General features: G+C 43.8%; 2 protein-coding genes across 6 annotated transcripts in view; both read left to right on the top strand.

Moving 5' to 3' along the window:
• Nucleotides 1–19,561, top strand: part of LOC121543683 (striatin-interacting protein 1 homolog) — a 30,694-nt gene extending 11,133 nt beyond the window's left edge. The window contains exons 6-22 of one of the 2 annotated variants that reach the window (XM_041853785.1): nt 6,426–6,494; nt 7,219–7,325; nt 8,761–8,888; nt 9,189–9,377; nt 9,785–9,835; nt 10,624–10,856; nt 11,956–12,021; nt 12,161–12,224; nt 12,712–12,783; nt 13,185–13,259; nt 13,436–13,533; nt 13,731–13,857; nt 15,510–15,610; nt 15,938–16,004; nt 16,203–16,307; nt 16,520–16,724; nt 18,926–19,561. In XM_041853785.1, coding sequence (XP_041709719.1) covers nt 6,426–6,494; nt 7,219–7,325; nt 8,761–8,888; nt 9,189–9,377; nt 9,785–9,835; nt 10,624–10,856; nt 11,956–12,021; nt 12,161–12,224; nt 12,712–12,783; nt 13,185–13,259; nt 13,436–13,533; nt 13,731–13,857; nt 15,510–15,610; nt 15,938–16,004; nt 16,203–16,307; nt 16,520–16,724; nt 18,926–19,179 — 2,011 coding nt within the window. In that variant the 3' untranslated portion in view covers nt 19,180–19,561. The remainder of the gene's footprint in view (nt 1–6,425; nt 6,495–7,218; nt 7,326–8,760; nt 8,889–9,188; nt 9,378–9,784; nt 9,836–10,623; nt 10,857–11,955; nt 12,022–12,160; nt 12,225–12,711; nt 12,784–13,184; nt 13,260–13,435; nt 13,534–13,730; nt 13,858–15,509; nt 15,611–15,937; nt 16,005–16,202; nt 16,308–16,519; nt 16,725–18,925) is intronic. The other variant, XM_041853786.1, reaches the window with a different exon arrangement.
• Nucleotides 19,562–22,067: 2,506 nt separating this feature from the next.
• On the top strand, nt 22,068–24,240 carry LOC121543686 (small lysine-rich protein 1). 4 transcript variants are annotated; one of them, XM_041853791.2, is made up of 3 exons: nt 22,068–22,391; nt 22,591–22,663; nt 22,785–24,240. In XM_041853791.2, the coding sequence occupies exons 2-3, from the start codon at nt 22,650–22,652 to the stop codon at nt 23,089–23,091; spliced, it is 321 nt and encodes a 106-aa protein (XP_041709725.1). In that variant the 5' UTR covers nt 22,068–22,391; nt 22,591–22,649; the 3' UTR covers nt 23,092–24,240. The 4 variants fall into 4 exon arrangements, with proteins under 4 accessions (XP_041709725.1, XP_041709724.1, XP_041709727.1 ...); XM_041853790.2 differs by having other exon boundaries at nt 22,068–22,387; XM_041853793.2 differs by having other exon boundaries at nt 22,069–22,387; nt 22,810–24,240.
• Nucleotides 24,241–24,320: the final 80 nt, after the last annotated feature.

A 24,320-nucleotide genomic window follows, 5' to 3' on the forward strand; every position in this document is an offset into this window, starting at 1 on the left:
AATCTGCCTAATAGGAATGCCGTAGGGAAAGAATGGTAGAGATAGTGCTGGTAATAGCTGATTGGGTAGGTGGAATATTTGTTCAACTCTAGATAGAGGCTAGGATTTGATTGATTGTGTGTGTGTGTGTGCGTGTGTGTGTGTGTGTGTGTGTGTGTGTGTGTGTGTGTGTGTGTGTGTGTGTGTGTGTGTGTGTGTGTGTGTGTGTGTGTGTGTGTGTGTGTGTGTGTGTGTGTGTGTGTGTGTGTGTGTGTGCGTGTGCGTGTGCGTGTGCGTGTGCGTGTGCGTGTGCGTGTGCGTGTGCGTGTGCGTGTGCGTGTGCGTGTGCGTGTGCGTGTGTGTGAAGTGGAAAGCAACCACATAACTGAACATCTCTTTTTAATTATTATCCTGGTGGGAGTGACTAGGGGGAGGTGGGAGGTGGTACAGGCCATGGTCTCTGGTTCTATGTGTGTGTGGAGAGGAAACAGACCGACTCCATCATGACTCAGTGTCCAGGAATGGCTTGGGTATTTCTGTCCATCCCCCTGGCTCCTCTTTAATGAGAGAGTCACCGCCAGGCCAGGCTAATCCCTGTTGAGTGTTGCTGAAGGACCCTGGATAGTGTGGAATTAAACACACACAGGCACATACATGCACACGTACATTCACAGACAGGCAGAGAGACGCACACAAACACACACATACACATTCACCAGAAATGTTCATTCATGAATACACCATTCTCTCTTTCTCTTTTCCTCCCTACCTCCCACTTCCATCCCTATTCGCCTCAGCGTAGGATATGAGGCACCTGCTGGCTCTTAGTGAGGGGGGTAAGAGCAGAGAGAACAGGGTGAGAGCAGAGAGAGAGGGCACCGGCCTCTATGGTTCACACTTCAAACAGCTCACTGGCGAGGCGGCAGAGCCTTCAAGGCTTTGTTTCCTTCGTTTAGTCTATGTGCTCCTCTATCTGCTCCTGCCGCCTCTATTCTTGGTCTCGTATCGACCTCTGATTCTACTGCTTAGCCTTAGCAGGCAAGCGGCTGCCTCCTATTACTTCGTAGCACCTGTTAAGCTGCGGAGCAAACATACAGGGAATTATCTCTATCTGTATTTCTCCTCTGCCATTTATCCTGCCTGCACTGGTGTTCATTCTCAGTTGTGATTACGCTGTTTTTTTCACTTCAAATCAAATACTATTTTATTCATCACATGCTTCGTAAACAACAGGGGTGGACTAACAGTGAAATGCTTAGTTATGGGCCCTTCCCAACAATGCAGAGAGAAAGAAAATGGAGAAATAATAGAAAAGTGAAACACATAATAATAGATACACAATGAGTAACGATAACTTGGCTATATACAAGGGGTACCAGTACAAAATCGATGTGCAGGGGTACGAGGTAATTGAGGTAGATATGTACATATAACTAGGAATAAAGTGACAGACCGTAGCAGCAGCGTATGTGATGAGTCAGAAAAATGTATGCAAAAAGGGTCAATGCAGTCTTATGGCTTGGGGGTAGAAGCTGTTCAAGGGCCTGTTGGTTCCAGACTTGGTGCATCTGTACCGCTTGTCATGTGGTAGCAGAGAGAACAGTCTATGACTTGGGTGGCGGGAGTCTTTGACAATTTTTAGGGCCTTCCTCTGACACCACCTGGTATAGAGGTCCTGGATGGCAGGGAGCTTGGCCCCAGTGATATACAGTGGGGGGAAAAAGTATTTAGTCAGCCACCAATTGTGCAAGTTCTCCTACTATAAAAGATGAGAGAGGCCTGTAATTTTCATCATAGGTACACGTCAACTATGCCAGACAAATTGAGAAAAAAAAATCCAGAAAATCACATTGTAGGATTTTTTATGAATTTATTTGCAAATTATGGTGGAAAATAAGTATTTGGTCACCTACAAACAAGCAAGATTTCTGGCTCTCACAGACCTGTAACTTCTTCTTTAAGAAGCTCCTCTGTCCTCCACTCGTTACCTGTATTAATGGCACCTGTTTGAACTTGTTATCAGTATAAAAGACACCTGTCCACAACCTCAAACAGTCACACTCCAAACTCCACTATGGCCAAGACCAAAGAGCTGTCAAAGGACACCAGAAACAAAATTGTAGACCTGCACCAGGCTGGGAAGACTGAATCTGCAATAGGTAAGCAGCTTGGTTTGAAGAAATCAACTGTGGGAGCAATTATTAGGAAATGGAAGACATACAAGACCACTGATAATCTCCCTCGATCTGGGGCTCCACGCAAGATCTCACCCCGTGGGGTCAAAATGATCACAAGAACGGTGAGCAAAAATCCCAGAACCACACGGGGGGACCTAGTGAATGACCTGCAGAGAGCTGGGACCAAAGTAACAAAGCCTACCATCAGTAACACACTACGCCGCCAGGGACTCAAATCCTGCAGTGCCAGACGTGTCCCCCTGCTTAAGCCAGTACATGTCCAGGCCCGTCTGAAGTTTGCTAGAGTGCATTTGGATGATCCAGAAGAGGATTGGGAGAATGTCATATGGTCAGATGAAACCAAAATAGAACTTTTTGGTAAAAACTCAACTCGTCGTGTTTGGAGGACAAATAATGCTGAGTTGCATCCAAAGAACACCATACCTACTGTGAAGCATGGGGGGTGGAAACATCATGCTTTGGGGCTGTTTTTCTGCAAAGGGACCAGGACGACTGATCCGTGTAAAGGAAAGAATGAATGGGGCCATGTATCGTGAGATTTTGAGTGAAAACCTCCTTCCATCAGCAAGGGCATTGAAGATGAAACGTGGCTGGGTCTTTCAGCATGACAATGATCCCAAACACACCGCCCGGGCAACGAAGGAGTGGCTTCGTAAGAAGCATTTCAAGGTCCTGGAGTGGCCTAGCCAGTCTCCAGATCTCAACCCCATAGAAAATCTTTGGAGGGAGTTGAAAGTCCGTGTTGCCCAGCGACAGCCCCAAAACATCACTGCTCTAGAGGAGATCTGCATGGAGGAATGGGCCAAAATACCAGCAACAGTGTGTGAAAACCTTGTGAAGACTTACAGAAAAACGTTTGACCTGTGTCATTGCCAACAAAGGGTATATAACAAAGTATTGAGAAACTTTTGTTATTGACCAAATACTTATTTTCCACCATAATTTGCAAATAAATTCATTAAAAATCCTACAATGTGATTTTCTGGAGAAAAAAAATCTCATTTTGTCTGTCATAGTTGACGTGTACCTATGATGAAAATTACAGGCCTCTCTCATCTTTTTAAGTGGGAGAACTTGCACAATTGGTGGCTGACTAAATACTTTTTTTCCCCACTGTATAATATAATATGCCATTTAGCAGACGCTTTTATCCAAAGCGACTTACAGTCATGCGTGCATAAATTATTATTTTTTTGTGTATGGGTGGTCCCGGGGATCGAACCCACTACCTTGGCGTTACAAGCGCCGTGCTCTACCAGCTGAGCTACAGAGGACTACTGGTGGACAGTGATGTACTGGTCCGTACGCATTACCCTCTGTTGCGCCTTGCGGTCGGATGCCAAGCAGTTGCCATACCAAGTGGTGATGCAGCCAGTCAAGATGCTCTCAGTGGTGCAGCTGTATAACTTTTTGAGGATCTGAGGGCCCATGCCAAATCTTTTCAGCCTCCTGAGAGGGAAGAGGTGTTGTCGTGCCCTCTTCGCGACTGTGTTGGTGTGTTTGGACCATGATAGATCCTTAGTGATGTGGACACAGAGGAACTTGAAGCTCTTGACCCGCTCCACTACAGCCCCGTCGATGTGAATGGGGGCGTGCTCGGTCCTCCGTTTCCTGCAGTCCACGATCAGCTCCTTTGTCTTGCTGACGTTGAGGGAGAGGTTGTTGTCCTGGCACCACACTGCCAGGTCTCTGACCTCCTCCCTATATGCTGTCTCATTGTCGTCGGTGATCAGGCCAACCACCGTTGTGTTGTCGGCAAACTTCATGATGGTGTTAGAGTCGTGAGTGGCCACACAGTCGTGGGTGAACAGGGAGTACAGGAGGGGACTAAGCACGCACCCCTGAGGGGCCCCTGTTTTGAGGGTCAGCATGGCGGATGTGTTGTTTCCTACTCTCGCCACCTGGGGGCGTGTCATCAGGAAGTCCAGGATCCAGTTGCAGAGGGAGGTGTTTAGTTCCAGGGTCCTTAGCTTAGTGATGATCGGTCCCGTGTGGCTCAGTTTGTAGAGCGTAGCGCTTGCAATGCCACGGGGGACCATTACGAAAATGTATGCACTACTGTTAGTTGCTCTGGATAAGAGCACTGCTAAATTACAAAAATGTAAATGTAAGCTTGGAGGGCACTATGGTGTTGAACACTGAGATGGAGTCAATGAACCACATTCTCACATTGATGTTCCTTTTGTCCAAGTGGGAAAGGGCAGTGTGGACTACAATAGAGATTGTGTCATCTGTGGATCTGTTGGGGTGGTATGCGAATTGGAGTGGGTCCAGGGTGTCTGGGATGATGGTGTTGATGTGAGCCATGACCAGCCTTTCAAAGCATTTCACGGCTGCAGATGTGAGTGCTACAAGGCGATAGTCATTTAGACAGGTTACCTTGGCGTTCTTGGGCACAGGAACTATGGTGGTCTGCTTAAAACATGTAGGTATTACAGACTGGGTCAGGAAGAAGTTTAAAATGTCAGTGAAGACACTTGCCAGCTGGTCAGCGCATGCTCTGAGTACGCGTCCTGGTAATCCGTCTGGCCCTGCGGCCTTGTGAATGTTAGTTAACCTGTTTAAAGGTCTTACTCACATCGGCTACGGGGAGGGTGATCACACAGTCATCTGGAACAGCTGGTGCTCTCACTCATGGTTCAGTGTTGCTTGCCTCAAAGTGAGCATAGAAGGCATTTAGCTCGTCCGGTAGGCTCGCGTCACTGGGCAGCTTGCGGCTCGGTATCCCTTTGTAATCCGTGATAGTTTACAAGCCCTGCCACATCCGACGAGCATTAGAGCCGGTGTAATAGGATTCGATCTTAGTCCTGTATTGACACTATGCCTGTTTGATGGTTCGTCGGAGGGCATAGCGGGATTTTTTATAACCGTCCGGGTTAGTGTCCCGCTCCTTGAAAGTGGCAGCTCTAGCCTTTAGCACAGCGCGGATGTTGCCTTTAATCGATGGCTTCTGGTTGGGATATGTATGTATGGTCACGATGGGGACGACGTCGTTGATGCACTTATTAATGAAGTCGGTGAGTGATGTGTTAAACTCTGAAAATGCCATCGGATGAGTCCCGTAACAAATTCCAGTCTATGCTAGCGAAACAGTTCTGTAGCTTAGCATTCGTTTAATCGGACCACTTCCGTCACTGGTACTTCCTGTTTGAGTTTTTGCTTGTAATCAGGAATCAGGAGGATGGAGTTATGGTCAGATTTGCAAAATGGAGGTTGAGGGAGAGCTTTGTATGCGTCTCTGTGTGTAGATAAAGGTGATCTAGAGTTTTTTCGCCTCTAGTTGCACAGGTGACATGCTGGTAGAAATTAGATAAAATTGATTTTAGTTTTCCTGCATTAAAAACACCGGCCACTAGGAGTGCGGTCTCTGGATGAGCATTTACTTGTTGGCTTATGGATCTATACAGCTCATTGAGTGCAGTTTTTGTGCCAACATTGGTTTGTGGTGTTAAATCGACATCTACGAAAAATATAGATGAAAACTCTCTTGGTGAATAGTATGGTCTACAGTTTATCATGAGGTATTCTAACTCAGGCGAGCAGAACCTCGAGACTTCCTTTAATATTAGAGATTGTGCACCAGCTGTTGTTAACAATGAGACACGCCACCTAGATAGAAAATCCAGCTAGATTTATATCATCCATGTCCTTGTTCAGCCAAGTTTCTGAGAAACATAGGATATTACAATACTTCAGTTCCCGTTGATGGGATAGTCTCGAACGGAGCTCGTCCAGTTTGTTCTCCAGTGATTGTACATTCGCCAATAGAACAGAGGGTAGAGGCGGTTTATTTACTCGCTGCCGTAGTTTCATCAGGGTGCCGGCACGTCTGCCTCTATATCGCAGTCTCTTTCTTTTCCGAGTGTCAGGGAATAGAGCCTGGTCTAGGGTGAGCAGTATGTCCTGAGCCGCCGACCCGTTGAAGTAGAAATCTTCATCCAAATCGAGGTTGGTGATCGCTGTTCTGATGTCCAAAAGCTCTTTTCGGTCATAGGAAATGATGGCGGAAAGCATCATGTACTAACAAAGTTAAGATCAGCGCAAAAAAACACACAAAAAACTGCCACTATACATTCCATCGCAATTCTAGTCTTTGTCACTGCAGTTATAGGAAATGAGAACTTCCTGACCCCATGACCTGACCAGGTCCTAGTCATTAGCGATATCTCTAGTCTGTTATGTTTAGCTGTGGTGTGGTATGATTTGTACTGTATGTATGCTAAACTGCTTCTGTGTTCGACTCTGCAGTAACAACCAAGCCTGCAGCAGTGCAGTGAGGAAACCTGCCATCTCTCTGGCAGACAGCACAGAACTCAGGTGAGCATCTTTGCACCTCACTGATTTTTACAGCAGTCCCCCAATCAGCCAAGCCAAGGAGTGGTTTTCAACCCCACTACTCCAGCAACCACTTGACATTTCACTCCCCCAACCCAGAGTCTCAAGTACCAGTTCAGCCCAGACTCTAAAGTACCAGTGGACCAGACTGTACAGTCAATCCCTCACTGACCTCCATAGACTGATAATTACTTACCACCCTCACCTGTTCCTCCCATCCCATCTCTACCACTCTGTCTAGGCAGCTCTCTGTGTGCCTCCCCCAGTAATGATCTGTTGTGATAACAGATCTGTCCTAATAGAGTGGAAAACCAAATAACACGTCCTAATAGCTTGTAGAAAATGAAGGCCGTTATGGCTTGTTTTCCGTCTGAAGGCGTTAAATGCACAGGACACTGCCTCGCTAACATTGTTTAATTACTGTAGGGTGATTTAGGCTGATGCATTAGCTAGGCAAGTTCATGTGGAAACGTGTACAAGAGTATTAAGTATGCACACACACACATTTACAGATTCACACAAACCACACATAGGCAGACATAATGTATGCACAGGCACACATAGTTATGTTTTTAGAGTGGAGAGCTGTTCTACCTCAGTAGCTTACAGACTATTTGTCTTGACCTGTTTGTCTTGACCTATTTGTCTTGATGCATACATGCACACACCTGTTCATTCTGACCTCTGACATTTTGTGTTCTACTAGGGTCTTGCTAAGCATCATGTACCTGATGGTGGAGACCATCCGTCTGCAGACAGAGGACGACAGGCCAGAGTGGAGAACTGCCAGAGAGGCCTTCAAGACTGAACTGGGTTTGTGTTTGTGTGTGTGCATGCGTGTGTGTGTGCACTGTAAGACGTTTCTGTAATTTCAACAGTAAAACACTGTGAAATGCACAGTAAAATACCTTAAATGTGTTTACAGAATTAATTATGGTACATCTTGGGTTAATGTTGTGAGCGGGGAAAGAGTCTCTGGCTCATTAACATACAGTATGTTAATGTCTGCCTTGTAAGAGGCTATATTTGTTGCGCCCATGAGTGAGAATGATGTACCGCCACAGAATACAGTAATATACTGTATTTTAGGAATTCTACAAACCTTGTCCTGAAAATCTATGGTAACTTCCTGGCCAATTGCTTCCATTAATTGACTATAATTCAGAATACAGTACCATAATGCATTCTTGGAGCGCCAAAAACCTTTTGAGCACAAGTGGGTGCATGGTATTGTTGTTTCTGACTCATTAACATATTTTGAGTTGTGTCTTTTAAGAGGCTATATTTGTTGCGCCCGTTAGTGAGAATGCTGTACGAATTTAACTGAAATGTGGTAGTGGTTCCCTAACAATTAAATGTATATAGGGAACAGATCAGTGTCTGCCAGACAAGATCAGAGTGGCAGCGGGTCTTAAACCTTTAATGTTTGAATATTTAAGCATGTCCATTTGATCTGTTCTGCCCTGTAATCACGGCGAGTTTGGAAACCTTTGTTTAGGCCTCTAGAAGTGCAAGTGATATGAAACACCTTTATTCATCAATATGCTGTAATATTCAAATGCCTAGCAGCCAACCTTCTTGCTCCATTCCCTTGTAATTACAGTAAAATACTGTAAATATTACTTTCTTACAGTTTATTAGTCACCTTTACAGTATTGTACTGTGTTTCATTTCTTTGACATTATAGTAATTTACAGGAAGCTGGCGTCAAGTTACCCTGAATATCTCAGTAATGTATTGGCACTATCCAGAGATAGTCAGAGATATATCATAAGATATCTTGTTTTAATTACAATTATTTTGAAGACCAGTGTATCCTTAACTACAACAATATTTTCAGTAACGGTTACAGAAACTTTTTACATGCTATGACTTTGATAAAAAAATTCTCAACCTTGGTTGAATGCACCGACTGTAAGTTGCTAAGGACAAGAGCGCCTGCTAAATGACCAACATTTTAATGTTAAAATGAAAACTTGCAAAGAACACTGGCTAATATGTCACTGGGTAATTACAGTAATATATTGTAATTGGTACTGTAATTTATATTACAGTAACTGACTTTTGGTACCGTAAAATGGATTACCGTAGCTGTACTGTAAAATAAATTACAGTAACTTACTGGCCAATTGCTGCCAGTAAATTACTGTAAATTATACAGGAAATGTTTTACAGTGTGTGCGCTGTATGTGTGCCATGTGTGTACTGTATATGTGTGCTGGCTGTTGACCCTTTCCTCTAACCTCAGGTTCTCCTCTGTATAACGGAGAGCCATTTGCCCTGCTGCTCTTCACCATGGTGACCAAGTTCTGCAGTATGAACGCTCCACACTTTCCCATGAAGAAGGTCCTGCTGCTACTCTGGAAGACCATCCTGGTCAGTAAGCTACAGCACAGACACCAATACCTGTCCGTTTAGTAGGCTAGCAGCTTCGTAACGGAGATATTTCATCCACCATTATGTTATAATCTATTGTAAATTCAAAACACTTGTTAGAATGATGTTAGAATGCTAAAGTAGTGTCAGGCTAGACTAATTCCACAATGGAAAATTTGGTTTGCCAATATCTGCATAGAGCTCTGTGCATGTGTGTTCATGTACATCTCTATGGCTTTCTGTGTCCATCTGTCTCTGTGTATGTGTCCATCTCAATCTTTGTGTGTATGTGTGTTACAGTTCACAATGGGGGGCTTCGAGGAGCTCCAGGAGATGAAGGTTCGAGGCAGAGAGAGGCTGAGCCTGCCCCCCCTACCTGAGGACAGCATCAAGGTGGTCCGGAGCATGAGAGCAGCCTCTCCTCCAGCCTCGGCCATGGAGCTCATAGAACAGCAACAGCAGGCCAAGAGAGGACGCCGCAGCCGCAGGGTACGTATTATACAATCATTACATTATGCACATACTGTACACACACACACACACTGTTCCTTGAGCTTTTCACATACACACACACCTGTGCGTTAGACTCACACTTGACTGAATACACACCTGATGAGTTCTAACAGTGAGCCTAACTAAACCCTGCAGTCACAGAGGGCATGGTGTGTGAGGCTAACAAGCATTGATTGCTCAGCCTGGCTATAGCAGTAGAGAATGTGAATAGGAACCATGTGCACACCATCAGTATACTGTAATACTGTATTCCCCTGACAGTGGAATGAATGACATGTTCGTTCCTTTAACTTCTTCCTCTAATCCTAACTGTGCTGTTTTTAGATTAGAGCTCTGACTTCATCGGGCTCTCAACCCACCTCCTCTTCCTTGTGTCCCTACAGAGTGCCTTTGTTGATAGCTTGGAAGGAGACAGTCCCTTTCCCAAGAAGCAGGTCTTTACCCACTTTCCCTCTGCATTTTCTCTGCCTTGGGCTGGTTCTTGCACCTTCTATTCCTCTTTCTTCTCCTCTTATTCCTCCTCTTCTTCCTCTACCTCCTCCTTGTCCTCTTCCTACTCCTCCTCCTTCTCTTTATCCTCTTTGTCCGCCTTCACTGCGTTCTGCACTGTATGGGTGGGTACAGAGAGACAGGGCTTGCTGTGGTCATGGAGGTCATTGTGGACATGACTTGGAGCTTTCCTCTAGTCTCCATCTCCACTGGGTTTAGCTGCAGCTTCTTTCTCACCACATAGCTGAATGGCTTGTTCTCCATGGGATATGAGTCATATAAGTCTATGCTGGTCACACTGCTTCTGTCACCTCTGTTGCTCTCCTCAGCAGCACACACTCTACCTGACGACTAGTTACTACCACCACACCACCATACGTTACATTGCACTGGTGTTTCGCTGCTATTAAATGCACCCCCCGCCTGATGCTTGTTGCATTGACGATACCTCAGTCATTCATTAAAACTATAGAAGTGGTTTGAGGTTACTGGGTTTGTGTTGTATGACTGATGTGGTTGTAAGTGGAATGTTTAACGCTTGAATATGGAGTTGGGCCCAAACGTTCCTCAGGTTTTTTTGTGCGAGTATCTGTAACCTTTTGTCTTGGAGTGCAGCCTTACGGTAGGTAAGTCTGAGTATTTCTTGTGGTTGAAGTGGAAAGCCAGGGCCTAACCCTGTGTGTGTAAGGGGATGGCCTCTTTCATGCCCCCTGCTGGTTGTTCTGGGTTCCAGCCCCTGGTAAAGCAGGACAGCCTAGACACGTACAACGAGCGCGACCCCTTTAAGAACGACGATGCACGCGACGAGGAGGAGGATGGAGAGGAAGCCGACAGCAGCATCGAGGGCGAGGTGGACCCCCTGGACCGTGATGTCATCATCCAGCCACCACCCCCACCGCCCCCGCTCAGACCCCCCACTGAGAGGGCGTCCCTCCCCAAGGGTCTGCCATGGGCACCCAAAGTCAGGTAAGACTGGGAGGCCCAGTTCCAAACAAACCTCTAGCCCCTCGCCATAACTCTTAACCCTTCTGTGTTTGCAGATCTGAAGGGATTGGATAGGTGTAATATAGCTGAAGCTCCCCAAAAACCATCGGAAGGCAGGGTGGATCTATCACCTTATTGCTTACCTCAGATCTGCAAACTCAAGGGATAACATTTAAAAAAATGTTTTGTTATTCTACACACTCATACTGCTGATAGTGCCCCCTCTGTTCAGGAGAACTCAAAGTAACCCACCTCAGTCATTCATAAAGTAACAGCCAGCTGTCTACACATTAGTGAAAGTGGCCTATCTCTCCAGTGTGTGTTTGTAGACTTAGGGACATGAATAATGCAGCTGTGTGGATAAGACCGAGAGGGAAGAGGGAGACAGGGGAGGCAAGGAAAGGAGGGCCGCGAGCGATCCAGTCTCAGCGCTTATCATCCTCTACTCATTATCTGTAAACTCATGTATTATTCACTCCAACAGACGTGTGTGTGTGTGTGCGTGTGCGCGTTTACCCTTGAACCATAGCGTAGTGCTGGGCTGATTTAGCACATGAGGCGGAGTTCCAGATCCCAATATCCCACAGAGTACAGAGGCCGCATCGAGCGTGACTGATGAGGCTTTAAGCAGCCAACAGGGCACACTAAAGTGTGTGTGTAAACGCTCTAAGATGGATGTTTGTGGGTAACATTTTGGCAAAGTGTGAGGAGATGCATCATCTGGTTAGCAGCCTTATGTCTTTGAGCAGCAGGCTTCAGGTGATTTGAGATGCCTGACCATCTTTCTTTCTTTCTTTCTGTCTGTCTTTCTTTCTTTCTTTCTTTCTTTCTTTCTGTCTGTCTGTCTGTCTGTCTGTCTGTCTGTCTGTCTGTCTGTCTGTCTGTCTGTCTGTCTGTCTGTCTGTCTGTCTGTCTGTCTGTCTGTCTGTCTGTCTGTCTCGTCTGTCTCGTCTGTCTCGTCTGTCTCGTCTGTCTCGTCTGTCTCGTCTGTCTCGTCTGTCTGTGTCTCGTCTGTCTGTGTCTCGTCTGTCTGTGTCTCGTCTGTCTGTCTGTGTCTCGTCTGTCCCGTCTGTCTCCACAGAGAGAAAGACATCGAGCACTTCCTGGAGACCAGCAGGAACAAGTTCATCGGCTTCACTCTGGGAAAGTGAGTGTCACTATCACTGTGTTCTATCTGAAAGGCTCGCTCCATGTAGTACACTGCCATGTGTGGTCATAGTTATTGCAGTGCCAGTGAATGTTCTCTCTCTGTTGCTGTGCTGAGTGATGCTATGTATGTTCTGTAGTGACACAGAGACACTGGTCGGTCTTCCTAGACCCATACACGAGAGTGTGAAGACCCTTAAACAGGTAAGGAGGAGAGAAATCACTCTTATCATTCCTCCTCTATCCTCTCACCCACTCCCCCTCTCATCTGAATCCCTCCATTCCTCTCTCTCCACCAGGATCGAGTGTTATACTGGTGATGAAGTATTGAAGTTTATTTGACCAGCTAGTCAATATTCCTGGACATTGACATCCCACTTAGAAATCAGTTGTGTGTTTGAACTGACTGTGAAACACCCTTACACTGAGGAATGCCCTTCTGTGTGTCAATCTGTGAAGTCTAATTAACGCCCGTTAAAAGCCTCTTCTGTTTACACATCGGGCGCTGCCTGACAAGTGATAATGTCAGAATACTATAGTATATCGCCATGGTGATGTCTCATTGGAATAGAATGGAATGGATTGTGGTTATGAAGTGCTTTTCACTAATTCTCATAGTGCTTTATATTGTGTGGTGGTGGAGTATAGGCTAAATCACCATATCCAACACCATGCTCTCTTTTCCCTCCAGCACAAATATGTCTCCATAGCCGAGATGCAGATCAAGAGGGAAGAGGAGCTTCAACAGTGCCCCATGACCCTGGTCAGTGACGCTTCTTACTGTTGACTTTATATGAAATTACAGGAGCTCCTCTATTTGAATGAGCTTAACGCTAGGCTAAAACTATACTGGACAATGAAGTGGGGGGGCTATCAATGATTTGACCCCTAGTTGCACCACACCTCCCCAAAGCATCTTGTCTGCTCAATGTCTACATTTATATTTTTAAACTGTAGTGCTTTGTGTTTTATGTTGTAAATGTGTCTTTGGAATGAAACTTTGTTTCTATTTTGTAAAATAGATTTTGAATCTCAATGAGACTAACCTGGTAACATAATAATATGATCCTTCATTTTCTAAGTGTTGGAACAGGGCTTTGTGAATGGAAACAAGATGACTATAAACCGTGTGTAACTCATATTGTGTGGTGTTGTGTTGGTCAGGGAGAAGAGGATGTGGACGAGACCCCAATAGAGATCCTGTATCTGGGAATGCTTCCTAACCTGTCTCAGTATGTGGTGAGGACATCTGCCATTATATTCTGCTCCACCAAGACACTTCACATGGCATCATCTTATTTTGCATCTCGAAAATCATGCCTGCACTGTAGATTTTTACGAAGTATTTGCTGTATAGTCCTGTAATGTTTCAGAGCTGAGAGGTTGAAAGCTAAAACCCATGTTGTATTTATCAGATTGCCCTTTTGAAGCTGCTGCTGGCTGCAGCACCTACGTCTAAGGCCAAGACGGACTCCATCAATATACTGGCTGATGTGCTGCCAGAGGAGATGCCGTAAGTGTAAAAGCTTTGTGCCTCTCCTTGTTCCCTCACGGTCATCTTTGCTGTTCAGGCTTAAGTTGAGTGATGGCAATAAGAAGGAAATGAATTTAGTTTGTTCAGAAATAAAGTGAATGACTATAGATGTATCATGTCAAAGGAAGTTGTTGCTATGAATCACATAAAAGGTGTGTGTGTGTGTGTGATGGCAGAATCACGGTCCTCCAGAGCATGAAGCTGGGTATTGACGTGAACAGACATAAGGAGATCATCGTCAAGGCCATCTCTGCACTTCTGCTGCTGCTGCTCAAGCACCTCAAACTCAATCACATCTACCAAGTAAGCCACCTACTACCACTATATGTCTTTCTTTCTCTCTACCTCTGTCTCTCTCCTTCTCTGTTTCCCACCTTTCCACCCTCACACACCAGGTCAGCCTCTCTCTTGCTCTCCATCCCTCCCTCTCCCCCACCCCCTCAGGTCTGCCGCTGCTCTCTCGCATATCTCTTCCAGTGGTGTATTTGATGGTAAATGCAGTTTAACCACTTTTGCGGGAAAATGCATTGAAAGTATAGGAAGAGTTACTTTTTTCACCTCAACCAGCGATCAGTTTATCCACCTATTTTTTTAACCACTACTCTGCCCCCCACCCCCACCTCAACCAGGTCAGCCTCTGCTCTCTCTCCTCTCCCTGCCCTCCACGTTCACCACCACGTCTCTCTCATCTCCTCTCCCTGCCCCCATCCCTTTGGCTCCTGGCAGCCTACAACACAGATCCTGCACTGGAATGATAGGCACACAGTCAAAGGTTCATACATCTCGCCGCGCGAAGAGAGGGCAATGGATAGAAGGAGGCAGAATAGAGAGAGAGAGAGAGGAGGAGGAGGAGGGTTGGAGAAGTACCATCAGACAATAAATGGGTACATAGCAGCACTATCCATCTCCCAAAATGCAAAGCTGAGCTCCCTCCAAAATCTGCTCTTGTAAAGGAGGATTATAATTCCTATTTTGGGGAGATTAGCTTCATTTATTGTCCTCCTACTGCTGCTTCTCCCAGAGATGAGAGAGTGTGTCTCTCTTCAGCACTCAAAATCATGCTCCTTCAAAAGGGATTGGTTCAAGATGTACTGTTTGGCACGCCACCACTATTGAAAGGTAGTGAATTGTCTTCACAGAGAAATGGAGCATCTGCTCTTTTGAGAATAGTGTGCTTATACCTGGCTGCATCCCATACCTGGCAGCATGTCAGGACTGTTCTGTCAAATCCTAAATGAAAAAGGAGCTGGTTCCCCATTTAATAGGATGAACATAGCTGGATGTAATATTATAGTAGCGCTATCTACTGCCCAAAAGGATCACTTTCACTTTTATTTCCCACTACCAACTCTCAAATGAAGCTTGTTACAAATACTTATTAATGCAACTGCAGAACCCAGCTGACGGAAAGGGTTAAATGAGTCTTCCTATGGCTCCTATCCTGCTGGCTCTTAGACAGCCGTGGCGCAGAGCTGAGTACCTATAGGGAGAGCAGATTGGCTAAATCCTCTTTTTGGAACCCCCCTCATTCCCCTTGTGAGAGTGTAGAGGGGTTGTCATTTCAGAGTGTCTTTCTCACCTCAAAATGATGATGATAGAATGCTCATCATAGTTCCTACTTTGAATTCATATGCATACAGGAATAATAGTAGCTGTGCTAATAAAAAGTGGTCTTGAACATTCTTTTGATGATAGTAAACGATTGCATAGAATGTATAAAAGAGGAGAAATCGCACTTCCTGAACTCCGCAGGTTGCTCATGAAAGATAGAAAGACTTGGGGTTGGAGGATTAATATTTTATTATTTAATAGCTATGAATTTTTCCTTATTAGGAATTAAAGGGCCAGTGTGACTTAGTGCTTTATCTTGTCCTCCATGGTTCTTGTTCACTAAAGACAGTCAGTGACTTTGCAGTGACCTTGTACTTCCTGTGTCTCTCTCTCTCTCTCTTCAGTTTGAGATTGTCTCTCAACACCTGGTGTTCGCTAACTGCATCCCGCTCATCCTCAAGTTCTTCAACCAGAACATCATGTCTTACATCAGTGCCAAAAACAGGTAGGACTCACTGACTAGAACTGACTACCACTTAATTTCTGCCACAGTGCCAGAGGTGCATCTGCACCCACATAAAGGCATGGCTTCCATCTGCATCCACATAAAGGCATGGCTTCTGTCTGGCAGGTTTTTATTTCCTGCTTATAAAAGACACAGGTTGCTGCAGGGTTTAGGTGGAGGTGCCAAAACACAAGGGGTTCAGGTGTGGATGGTACATGTGTCTCTCACACCTCAATGACAGGTATAACACCACTGTTGACAGAAAGATGGGCTGTAATAATCCGTTTTTTTTGTGTGTGTGATCTCCTCTGTGTGCTCTCATTGTAGTATATGTGTGCTGGACTTCCCTCACTGTGTGGTCCACGAGATGCCAGAACTCACGGCTGAGAGCTTGGTGAGTCCAGATCACAAACCCATGTGTTTACATCAGACTGTTCAAATGTTAAAGACATGGCTATGGGTTTGGTTTATCAATTGGCTGAGATTAGACACTGGCCGTGTCCGGATACCCATCCTAAATAGTAGGCCGTTTAATGTGTATTCTTTGTGGGCGTTTCAATTCTCCTAACCCTGTTGTTTCCTGTGGTTGTAGGAAGCTGGAGACAGTAATCAGTTCTGCTGGCGGAATCTCTTCTCCTGCATCAACCTGCTGAGGATCCTCAACAAGCTGACCAAGTGGAAACACTCCAGGACCATGGTGAGCGAGACCTGGTCTTGCCTCTCTCTCTAGCATCATACTGTATGTCCCTTATTCAATGCCCACTTGTAGAACCTATCAAATCCTTTCAGATCTACAAGAGTGCCTAGGGAGTACAGGCTAGGGGTCAGTTTGGAATTCAAAGATTTGTGACGGGACGCTTTTGAGATGCACTCAGTGTCCTTCTCTTCCTTCTCCTCCTCCTCTCTCAGATGTTGGTGGTGTTCAAGTCAGCTCCCATCCTGAAGAGGGCGCTGAAGGTCAAACAGGCCATGATGCAGCTATATGTCCTCAAGCTGCTCAAGATCCAGACCAAGTACCTGGGCCGCCAGTGGAGGAAGAGCAACATGAAGACCATGTCAGCCATCTACCAGAAAGTACGACACAGGCTCAATGACGATTGGGCCTATGGCAATGGTAAGATGCAGAGGAAATACACTTTTAAACGCATACCTGAAGTAAACTCTTAATTCACTGGTGTGTAGGAGATGTGAAAGCTATGCAACGAATCGGAATGTGATGATGAATGTGAATGTAATGCAGTAGGTACATACTACAGTTGAAGTCGGAAGTTTACATACACCTTAACCAAATACATTTAAACTCAGTTTTTCACAATTCCTGACATTTAATCCTAGTAAAAATTCCCTCTTAGGTCAGTTAGGATCACCATTTTATTTTAAGAATGTGAAATGTCAGAGTAATAGTAGAGAGAATTATTTATTTAAGCTTTTATTTCTTTTATTTCTTTCATCACATTCCCAGTGGGTGAGAAGTTTACATATACTCAATTAGTATTTGGTAGCATTGCCTTTAAATTGTTTAACTTGGGTCAAACGTTTTGTGTAGCCTTCCACAAGCTTCCCACAATAGGTTGGGTGAATTTTGGCCCATTCCTCCTGACAGAGCTGGTGTAACTGAGTCAGGTTTGTAGGCCTCCTTGCTCGCACACGCTTTTTCAGTTCTGCCACAAATGTTCTATATGATTGAGGTCAGGGCTTTGTGATGGCCACTCCACTACCTTGACTTAGTTGTCCTTAAGCCATTTTGCCACAGCTTTAGAAGTATGCTTGGGGTCATTGTCCATTTGGAAGACCCATTTGCGACCAAGCTTTAAATTCCTGACTGATGTCTTGAGATGTTGCTTCAATATATCCACCAAATTTTCCTTCCTCATGATGCCATCTATTTTTTTGAAGTGCACCAGACCCTCCTGCAGCAAAGCACCCCCACAGCATGATTCTACCACCCCCATGCTTCACGGTTGGGATGATGTTCTCCGGCTTGCAAGCATCCCCCTTTTTCCTCCAAACATAACGATGGTCATTATTATGGCCAAACAGTTCTATTTTTGTTTCATCAGACCAGAGGACATTTCTCCAAAAAGTACGATCTTTGTCCCCATGTGCAGTTGCAAACCGTAGTCTGGCTTTTTTATGGCGGTTTTGGAGCAGTGGCTTCTTCCTTGCTGAGCGGCCTTTCAGGTTATGTCGATATAGGACTCGTTTTACTGTGGATATAGATACTTTTGTACCTGTTTCCTCCAGGATCTTCACAAGGTCCTTTGCTGTTGTTCTGGGATTGATTTGCACTTTTCGCACCAAAGTACGTTCATCTCTAGGAGACAGAACGTGTCTCCTTCCTGAGCGGTATGACGGCTGCATGGTCCCATGGTGTTTATACTTGCGCACTATTGTTTGTACAGATGAACGTGGTACTTTCAGGCGTTTGGAAATTGCTCCCAAGGATGAACAAGGCTTGTGGAGGTCTACAGTTTTTTTTCTGAGGTCTTGGCTGATTTATTTTGATTTTCCCATGATGTCAAGTAAAGAGGCACTGAGTTTGAAGGTAGGCCTTGAAATACATCCACAGGTACACCTCCAATTGACTCAAATGATGTCAATTAGCCTATCAGAAGCTTCTAAAGCCATGACATCATTTTCTGGAATTGTCCAAGCTGTTTAAAGGCACAGTCAACTTAGTGTATGTAAACTTCTGACCCACTGGAATTGTGATATAGTGAATTATAAGTGAAATAATCTGTCTGTAAACAATTGTTACTTGTGTCATGCACAAAGTAGATGTCCTAACCGACATGCCAAAACTATAGTTTGTTAACAAGAAATTTGTGGAGTGGTTGAAAAACGAGTTTTAATGACTCCAACCTAAGTGTATGTAAACTTCCGACTTCAACTGTATATGCCTTTGATTAGGATCTCCGTAACTGAAAGTCCAATCACCCAACTACAGTAAGATGAAGGCCGGTAACTAAGGATGTGTTGCCATAGTAACCCAACCAGGGGTCAGCTAGGGGTGAGAGGCCCTCAGAGAAAGAGACAACTGTATGTCATCACGTCTCAGGTTCTATTCTCAATGGACCGGATAGGCAGAGAGCAAGAGAGGAGAGAGATCCCTTGGTCCCACATGTCCCTCTGCTGTAATTGCAATCCCAGACTTCACTGTTTTCTTTGTATTGATTGATTATTGAGGTCTATTGTCCTTTAACAATAGTATAACATGTATATTCCAAACAGAAAATCGACAGAGACAAGGGAAAGGGTTATGTGGTGTTGTTCATCAAGTTAATAGACTGTTGTTGTTGTTCTTTTGTCCTCCAGATATCGACGCGAGGCCGTGGGACTTCCAGGCAGAGGAGTGCGCCCTGAGGGAGAGCATCGAGAAGTTCAACAGCCGCCGCTATGAGAAGAACCAGAACGGAGAGTTCGCCCCGGTGGACAACTGCCTGCAAAGCGTTCTGGGCCAGCGTGTTGAACTGCCGGAGGACTTCCACTACAGCTATGAAATGTGGCTGGAGAGAGAAGTGTTTTCACAGCCTATCCAATGGGAGGGCCTACTACAACAGGCCCAGTGAGGGGGGAGGACACACATACCAGGGACACAAGCCTACGACTACTGTGATCTTCATGTAAATTTGGTTATCTTCTGTGCTTTGTGGAATAATTCATTTTACATCCACGGCATGTCCTTTTTTTTTATGAAGATGTACATTTAAGTACCAGCACGATATTTAGTTTATGTTATGCTTTACAGGTGTATTTATTTCTGATCACAGCCATTATGTTTTAGTGTGTAAATCTCTTAGCTGCAGATTATATTGTGGTTGATATATATTTCTAGAAAAATTGCCTTTTTGGAAAGAAACTACTGTATATTAACAGACTAACAATTAAGTACCTTACTGTGATTGTTTTAAATTAAAATGGTAAAAAAATGTACAAAAATAGCTTCTTAGCAAAGAGCAATTTCTCAAGCAAGGATTTTGCTAGGACTGTCTGGGAGTGGTCTGAGTAGGGAGGGGGAAACTAGCTGTTATTGGCAGACAGGTTTGGAACTCTCTTTTTTTATTGGTTTATTAACTCATTTACCGCCTGCTGATGTCACCAGGCAGACCAAAACTCCATCCCACCACAACAGGAAGAAACCGCTCTTATGTTTAAAGGGCATTATCATCATTTTCATAGTATTATTCCAACCTCAAAGTGTGGAAATATATATAAAACACAGGAAGCTTTTAAGGGAGAATTTAACAACTTTTCCCCTTTGTAGATTAATAGTATTTTAATGTATGTAATCAGAAACAGATATTCCTGTAACTCAGGGATCATCAACTAGATTCAGCCGCGGGACGATTTTTTTTCTTGAGCGGATGGTTGGGGGGCGGCAACATAATTAATTTATAATTACAAATAATTTGTAGACATCAAATTGACCGCAAAAAGCCCAAACAAATATAGTATTTGACTAAGATAATAACTTCAAAACTTGCTTACATTTGTATACGATCATGTCTCTCTATTATGCGTGGGAATACTTGGGAACAGATTTCCAAAATTAAAATCACTTGGAGCTGATTTCCTGGTGTTTTTACAGTTTTTTATGTCCAACAATGAGAAAAAATAAGAACACAGATCCTGCACTGGAATGATAGGCACACAGTCAAAGGTTCATACATCTCCCTGTGCGAAGAGAGGGCAATGGATAGAGGGAGGCAGAATAGAGAGAGGAGGAGGGTTGGAGAAGTTTGACCAGGGATTGGGAGGCTGGAGGGGGTTCATCGGCCCAACGTGGGAAGGCTGTCTATGGGTAAATCGAGGGCAGTGTCCCTGACTCCCTCTGGGAACCTGAGGAGTCCTGTGTGCTTCACTCTCTGTCCTCCCAAAGGTGTCATGGCTGTCTTGGTTCAGCCCTCAGTCCACCTCCCCGCTTCCACAGAGCAGCACAGCAGCCAATTTTGAATAACAGCACAACGGCTGAAGGGCTACAAGTATCCTTGTGAGGCTATGATTTCCCTCGCTGAATACACAGTAGTTGTCACACAATGATGCTGATTTTTATGACAACTACCTTGGCCTGTCAAGGCCAGTAAGTATTCTCTGTTGAGTGTTCCGTAACTTTCTCTGAAGGTTATGGAACATTCTCTGATGACACAAGCACATAAGACATGATCATGGTCACTTTTTCATACTATCTACTGTAGTCTTTAGTATCTCTCTCCGGGGAATTTGTGTAGGCGGCTGAGATGTACTTTGTTGTATTATCTTTGTATTGAACATTGATTGTGTAACTGAATTGTGCTTCTTTGTGGAAACTAAGTGTGCATGGCTGCAGTTTTATATTTCTGTTTGAACATGTCATATTTAAAGCTGTATTCTGAAATTGATACAATATTTTGACGTGACTTATGTAAAATTCAGTTTTTAGAACACATTCAAAATGTACTCCCACTCACGATTGGTATATGTAGGGCGTTTTGGTAAAAGCACATACATTTGTCTATTGAATCAGCACCATGTGCTTCTGGAGTGTCTCAAAAGACATGTCATGTTTGTCCCACACAGGTGAAGAGAAAGCCATTTGGCCTTTACTTCTGGGTTTTCTTGAATGCAAAAGCTTTCAAAATAACTGCTTATCTTGAGGTTCTCAGGTTTTCAGTATGTACAATAATTATAAAGTTCAGGTTGTACAACTATGGCTTCCTCCTCAATACCTATACAGTATGTAAGTATGAATGCAACTGGTGGACTTGCAATAACATGGTAATAACAATGTAAGCATTGAAAAGTAGTCTACACTTGGATTGGTACATACAGTAATCTAACACAATGTTGATAATTTCTTTACACTTTTCGTTGCAGTTACTCACAACTTTATTTCAGAAACCCTAATCTCATGTGCCAAAGTAATGAGTGCCAGTTTTGATTATAAATGAATGCCTTACTCAGAGCATCTCTCATTCAAAACAATGCAATATCTCTTTTTCTACCTGAAATTGTACAATCACTGGAAATACTCTACAGTACATATGTATGTTTGAGTTCTGGCACAGTTGGAGGATGTGTTTTGCAGTGTTTGGATGTTGCTATGTGTGTGTTTTGTCATAATTATAGGACAGTGTGATTATAATAATATTGATTTTGTTCAGGGGGGTATGTGCAATCACCGTCCTGTACAGAGGCATTATTCTGTTGAAGGACATATTATAATATCAGAGTTTAAACTTGTAAGATAATTCTGACCTTCATATACTGTATTTTCTAAATAAAGAGATCACTGGTTTTAATTAGTATACATTTTTCTATGGATAATGTTTAGGAAGTCTACACCCTTTTTACAACCTATTCAGGATAGTGTTGTCTGACTTATGTGCATTCCACATAAGGTTTTCCTGGAGATCAGGTAGTGTGAGAATACGTGATGATTTCTTGTATGAAAGTGTTTTTTGTTTTTATCCCAAAGTTAAAACGGTAAGCAAAATAGTTTCCCCCCTTTGGTATAGGTCTATTTATTGATTGTCAATAAGGAATGGTGTTTTTGTAATATAATATTCATGATGCCAGGAGATAATCAGCAGATTACCATGGTGATGTAAACAGACATTCTTTGTGGGAGACAAAGGACATGTGAGACAGCAACTAACGCCATGCCCAGCAGCACAGAGAAGGGGGACAACCTTGTAAAAGCGGCTGCCTATTCAAACACCAAGAACAAGCCTAGTCTCTACGACAACAGGATACAAACTCATGGGATGTCGTCTCTCTGCCAGACTTTTACACGGAAAGGTTGGTAAGCATAACTATTTCTATTACAATTCTAGGTTATTTCAATTTGTGTGACTTCATTTGATTTAAAAATTCATTTCACTTGTTCACAACGACCTAATAGAAAAATGACATATTGCAACTTGTAAGGTTTGGGATGTGGGCATGCATCCTTTACTTGAAAAGTAAAAGTAACCCATGTGTGATGTCCCTGATGTTTCCAGGTTTCTTTGGTGACACATTTGCAGAGAATGAATGATCTCACAAATCATATAGAAGAGGAATGTCCACACAATGGTACAGTAAATTTGATGCAGTTGTTGCATACACTGATCACTGGTCAATGGTGCAGTGTAGAGCTAGTAGCCTACATTACTGAACATACTGCTTAACATGAACTTTTCCATGTTATCTATAGTGATTATCAAATGGTTTGTCCACAGCCTACACAATTAAGAAAATCAACAGAATCCAGAAAGTCAAGGTCACACAGTGGCAGGCCTGTCAAAAAGCCTGAGAGGAGAAGGTCATCCAAGAAGAGATCAGTCAGTGCCAAAGCCACCAAGTCAGAAGTGGACATTCTCAGTCCAGCAGCCATGCAGAATGTTTACTACATTTCCCACAATGCAGTTGACTGTCTGGAGTTCAGAGGCTTTGGATGGCCTGAGTCAACAAAAAAGAAAACAGGAGGAATGAAGGGCAAGAAACCAAAAAACAAAAAGTGATTCTACCATAAACCGTGCCAAGAGCAAAGCAAACATTGTCATAGTTTAGTACGGGCTCTATTCAATCCGCATGGCAGAAATCCAGCTTTACAGCGCAATATAAATTTAAAGGCAATTTTCCCGATCAGTGGAGCCTGCTGAGGGGAGGACGGCTCATAATAATGGCCGGAATGGAGTGAATGGAATGGTTTCACGTGTTTGATAGCATTCACTTCATTCCAGCCAGTATTATGAGCCCTCAGCAGTCTCAACTGTTGCCAATTTTAGCAGAGACTGCATTCATGCTAAACACTGCTTATGTCGGCTAAATCGGAAATTACCTTTAAACATCGATCACAGAATCTGTAACACTTCAACTTTACAGATTGAATAGAGCCCTGATTATAATGTAGATTTTTGTTTATCTATTCTGTTCAAATTCAAAATAGAACTTTGGTGACCTCTGGTGGATTGGTAGTTATTTACAAAGCACAGGGGAAAGAAAACGTGGAAATATGTTGACCTCTGCTGGCATACCATACCCAGATGCTCTCAAGAAAAATTGTTGTGATGCATGTTAAGAATGCTTTTCTGGATAATGGATGTTAAGAATAAACATGGCTAGTTAGAATAACCACCCCACAAAATAATATTTTACTGGATGGTGATGAAGCATTGCGCTAGGTCCTTTGGCTTGACAACATTAGCTTGTTATGCAATGTAACACCTTTCTCCTTTCAATTTATGACAGACACTTGAACAAAATTCAGCAAATGTATTCATGCAGGCTAAACAGATGTAGGCACATCTGAATTAGGCCTACGATGTTAGAGAACAGCATTTAGCCTAGAATAGACGCCAAACGATGCAATTTACATGAGCTGCTCATTCTCAATAACATAACACCCACAGAAATATAATCCATAGAACAGGCCTCCCAATTCAAGTGTATTTATATGATAACACCACTCAAAAGCAGTAACTGCACTCTGTTTAGTTGGCAAAACTGACAAGCGTATATTGTACAAATGCCATGTTTAGACTTGATATAAATGCTATTGCCAGTGCCCCACCTAAAGGCCTGCCCTGCCCAGCTGCTTGCGAGGATAAGGCCAAGGTTTCTGGAGTTTAGATGATCCCACAGCAGTTATTAATCTTTGCATTTCCACTCATAAATAGCACCCTCATAATATTATCTTAAAAAGTAGCTAAGTACTTTATGAATACAAACAAACAAAAAATCTGGGCCA

This window comes from Coregonus clupeaformis, unplaced genomic scaffold, assembly GCF_020615455.1.
Source record: "Coregonus clupeaformis isolate EN_2021a unplaced genomic scaffold, ASM2061545v1 scaf0234, whole genome shotgun sequence".
NCBI lineage: Eukaryota > Metazoa > Chordata > Actinopteri > Salmoniformes > Salmonidae > Coregonus > Coregonus clupeaformis.